We start from the raw sequence: 4,097 nt of genomic DNA, 5'->3' as shown, positions 1-4,097 counted from the left end.
AGGATCATCTTTATTTACTCCCCCGGGCCAGTGATTCTCTAAGTGTTGGTCCGAACTGGGCGATGTCCGGCGTCCCCTGGGCAACCAGGGTCTATGACAACCCGACGTCTGGCCCATCCAGTGTGCCCTGAGAATGAGATATGTGCAGCTCCTATCGGGATTTGTCGGCACATTCAGGCGACTTTGATGGTCTTGTTTTACCATTGTCGAAATGTCTTGTAACCGGGATTCCGAGCCTGATCGGTTCTTCCTGGGAGAAGGAATATCCTTCGTTGACCGTGAGAGCTTGTGATGGGCTAAGTTGGGACACTCCTGCAGGGTTTGAACTTCTGAAAGCCGTGCCCACGGTTATGTGGCAGATGGGAATTTGTTAATATTCGGTCGTAGAGAACTTGACACTTGACTTAATTAAAATGCATCAACTGCATGTGTAGCCGTGATGGTCTATTTCTGGCGGAGTCCGGGAAGTGAACACGGTCTTGTGTTATGCTTGAACGTAAGTAGTTTCAGGATCACTTCTTGATCACTTCTAGCTTCTCGACCATTGCATTGCTTCTCTTCTCGCTCTTATTTGCGTATGTTAGCCACCATATATGCTTATTGCTTGCTGCAGCTCCACCTCATTACCCTATCCTACCCATAAGCTTAAATAGTCTTGATCTCGTGTGTGTGAGATTGCTGAGTCCTCGTGGCTCACATATACTTTCAAACAGTTGCAGGTGCCGATGATACCAGTGCAGGTGACGCAACCGAGCTCAAGTGGGAGCTCGATGAAGATCTTGTTCGTTGTTATGTTTCGTTTCCTGTTGATCAGTAGTGGAGCCCAGTTGGGACGATCGAGGATCTAGCATTTGGGGTTGTCTTCTTTTATTTTGGTTCCGTAGTCGGACCTTGATTGTATTCTGGATGATGTATGTTTAACTTGTATTTGTGTGAAGTGGCGATTGTAAGCCAACTCTTTATCCCTTTCTTATTCAGTATATGAGACTGTGTGAAGACTGAAGATTACCCCACAAACCTATCATGCGGCTATGCCTCTAAGTCATGCCCCGACACGTGGGAGATATAGCCGCATTATGGGTGTTACACATTCCTAGTGGCAAAACTGAGTAGTGGGACACAAGTAGTGGCATAAATGATAAAAACCCTTAAACTTAAGAGTCCGCACCCTTGCCCATTCTTGTGAGGTCTTTGCAACATACTCCCTCTGTTACTAAATATTTGTCTTTTTAGAGATTTCAATAAGTGACTACATACGGAGCAAAATGAGTGAATCTACACTTTAAAACATGTCTATATACATCCGAATGTGGTAGTCCATTTCAAATCTCTAAAAAGACAAATATTTAGGAACGGAGGGAGTACTATATATAGGTAGTATGTCCATGTATCTATTGATCGACATCCATTTGCATCTATAATTGACTAGTTGAAATATACATACAAAACATGCTCTAGAAAGGGAAAAGCATGTTACTCCCTGTCCCTATTTACTACTCCCACCATTTCATAATATAGTGCGTTCATGCTTTTCGAGAATTAACTTAGACCATAAATTAGACCAACAACTGGAGTGTTGGTGTAGCTGATGGTGAGGTACACCAACCAGCTTGGCTGTTGGTGTAGCTGATGTCCTTTGACTTACCCTGTAGATGAATGAAAAACACACGAAGAGCCAGGATATATGGCGCCAGACAGTGAAAGGAATAGAGGAAAGATATTTTCTGATCTTTCCACCTCAAAATGGTAGCAGCTGCGCTACATTCAAGACCTATAATGTCAAGGAAATTAAATAATGCATTTTTTGGTGCACATTATGAACATAGATACTTGAAATGATTTGCTGAACTATATACATATTGATGTTCAATCTTACTTAAAGGTTGATTGAATATTCTCCTTTCATATCTATTCCATTCTAAAATACCATAAGTTTCCTGTATCCTTTTTTGATGAATCTGTATCCATAGGAAGAGAGCACAGTTGAAGAAGATGTTCTTATATTTTTTTTCGTTACTGTTTCTTGTAAAAGCTATAATCTTTGGGAGGTGGGTTTAGCACGTACAAGGGGCATTCGTTAACATGACCTATATAGTCCTTGCAGATAAAAGACTTCAAATATTCCATCAAGTTACAAAAGTCTATTGCGAAGAGTTCACATGCTGATGATTTCAAAGGAGGTATGTTGGTGCCACTGGCCATGGAATCAGATTCTGGAAAGGGTAAAAGGTCGTCAAGAACAAGCAAGAGAAGGAAGCGGCGACTTTGCTAGTACGAATGCATGAACCTCCACCATTTTTTGTATGTGCTAAGATTCTACATGTTAACTTCTGACTTTATGTGAGAAGTGCAAGATCGCTCTTTATTTCTAATTTCTCTCAAGTACATCTGGTACATTCTCAGTGCTAAAAAGTTAGAATCTGATACAAAATATAATTACATTGCATACCCAGAATTTTTTTTGAGGAAGCTCAGTGTATGTGTACTTACATACACTTAAAATACACAACTAGGCCAATCTTTTTTCTTTGAATAGGAACACTGTAGTGCATACTACATAATTGTAATACTTTCAATGTGCTTACATTGCATAATTGTTCGAGCACTACATCTTGAGCATTACTGATCTTCCGTAAGGATGGTAAAACGAGAATCCAATAGTGGCCCAAAACGCCAACACAAAGCCGGCAGCTGTGACCACATATAGAACTGGGTCACCGGTCGCCTCTTCCACTTCTTTCCCGGCAGCAGGATCTGGACTGGGAGCAGCACACATGTCCCCCTGTGTAATCTGGTGAAGGTTGGTGTTACCTAGGTAGCTCTCCATGCCAAAGCCTAGCTGACCAGAGTTTGGTATACATCCTGACAAGTTGTTGTATGCCACAGAGAACACCCCCAATGTTGATAACTGAGTTAGCTGCCAAGGTATTGGTCCACTCAGCTCATTGTGGGAGAGGTCCAAGCTCTCTATCTCCTCCATGCCGCTCAAGGTCATCGGGATCGGGACAACAAAGAAATTGTATGACAGGTTAAGGGATTTGACATGGCTTAGATTCCCTAGCTCCCAAGGAATTTCTCCATGCAACATGTTTGCAGTTAGGTCGATGCCAGACATTGAAGCGAAGAAACTTCGACCGTATGTGTAGAGATTCCCCTTGGAGGCAAAGGTGAAGCCTCGTAAGTCATATGAAGAGCCATTGTATATCTCTCCATAGACTGGCTCCAACATTTGATCGTCTGTGTCGCCTTTGAAAGACATATCACCAATACATGCTGGCAATGAACCTGAAAGCTTGTTATGGGACAAATCAATTATCCTCAAGTACATGAGTTTGCACACTTTTGGATTAACGGGCCCTTCGAACTTATTTCTGCCCAACGTAAGTAGCCTAATGTTGTCAAGATAACGTACCCAATGGAGGTTGCCTGTGAACTGATTGTGTCTGATATCCAAAGAAATCAGACTTGATGTGTTGAAAAAGGGAAAAGAGATATCGCCAGAAAACGAGTTCTCAGACAGGTTAACAAAATTGAGCTGTATAAAGATACAGTTTGGTACAGACCATGTAAGATTATTGCTTGATATATCTAAAAAGTGAAGTCCCATGAAGCCACAGATTTGTGGATGAATTTTGCCGGTTATATGGTTGCCAGCAAGATTCAGAACTACCAAAGAAGATAGATTCCATAATGAGTTATCAAGATTGCCAGACAGCTCGTTATCATGCAAATCCATGACTTTTAAAACACCTGACAAACTATATGGTATTGTCCCTTCAAATTTGTTCCTGTCCAGGTACAATTCATTCATATTGGACAGATTATTCATCCCACCAGAAATTAGACCACCAAGCCTGTTGTTTGAGACCTTCATTGTGGATAGCCATTGATAATTAGTGAAGAGGTAATATCAGTGCAAGTCATAGAACTTGTGCTGGATGTGCAATTTGGTTCTAAAACTTGCAAAATACGGAATTTTGGTCACGTAACTTGTCTCACTGTGTAAATACGGTGCTTTCTACCATTTCAGGATGTACGGCCTGCACACGTGGCGTGCCAGCACGGCGTAGGCCCGCCTGTCAATGACCGAAAGCATT

The 4,097-nt window shown here is 41.8% G+C and overlaps 1 protein-coding gene across 1 annotated transcript; it reads right to left on the bottom strand.

Annotated features, from left to right (window-relative positions):
- Positions 1-2,605: 2,605 nt before the first annotated feature.
- Positions 2,606-3,874, bottom strand: LOC119346638 (receptor-like protein 1). Its single transcript, XM_037615898.1, has one exon. It carries the CDS (start codon positions 3,872-3,874, stop codon positions 2,606-2,608), a length of 1,269 nt encoding a protein of 422 aa, XP_037471795.1.
- Between the last annotated feature and the right edge of the window lie 223 nt (positions 3,875-4,097).

Source organism: Triticum dicoccoides, unplaced genomic scaffold, assembly GCF_002162155.2.
Source record: "Triticum dicoccoides isolate Atlit2015 ecotype Zavitan unplaced genomic scaffold, WEW_v2.0 scaffold45870, whole genome shotgun sequence".
Lineage (NCBI taxonomy): Eukaryota > Viridiplantae > Streptophyta > Magnoliopsida > Poales > Poaceae > Triticum > Triticum dicoccoides.
This window is presented reverse-complemented; position numbering and strand designations above follow the sequence as displayed.

Excerpts from the sequence above, each read along its gene's own strand:
- LOC119346638 (XM_037615898.1), bottom strand. The coding sequence starts at position 3,874 with ATGAAGGTCTCAAACAACAGGCTTGGTGGTCTAATTTCTGGTGGGATG.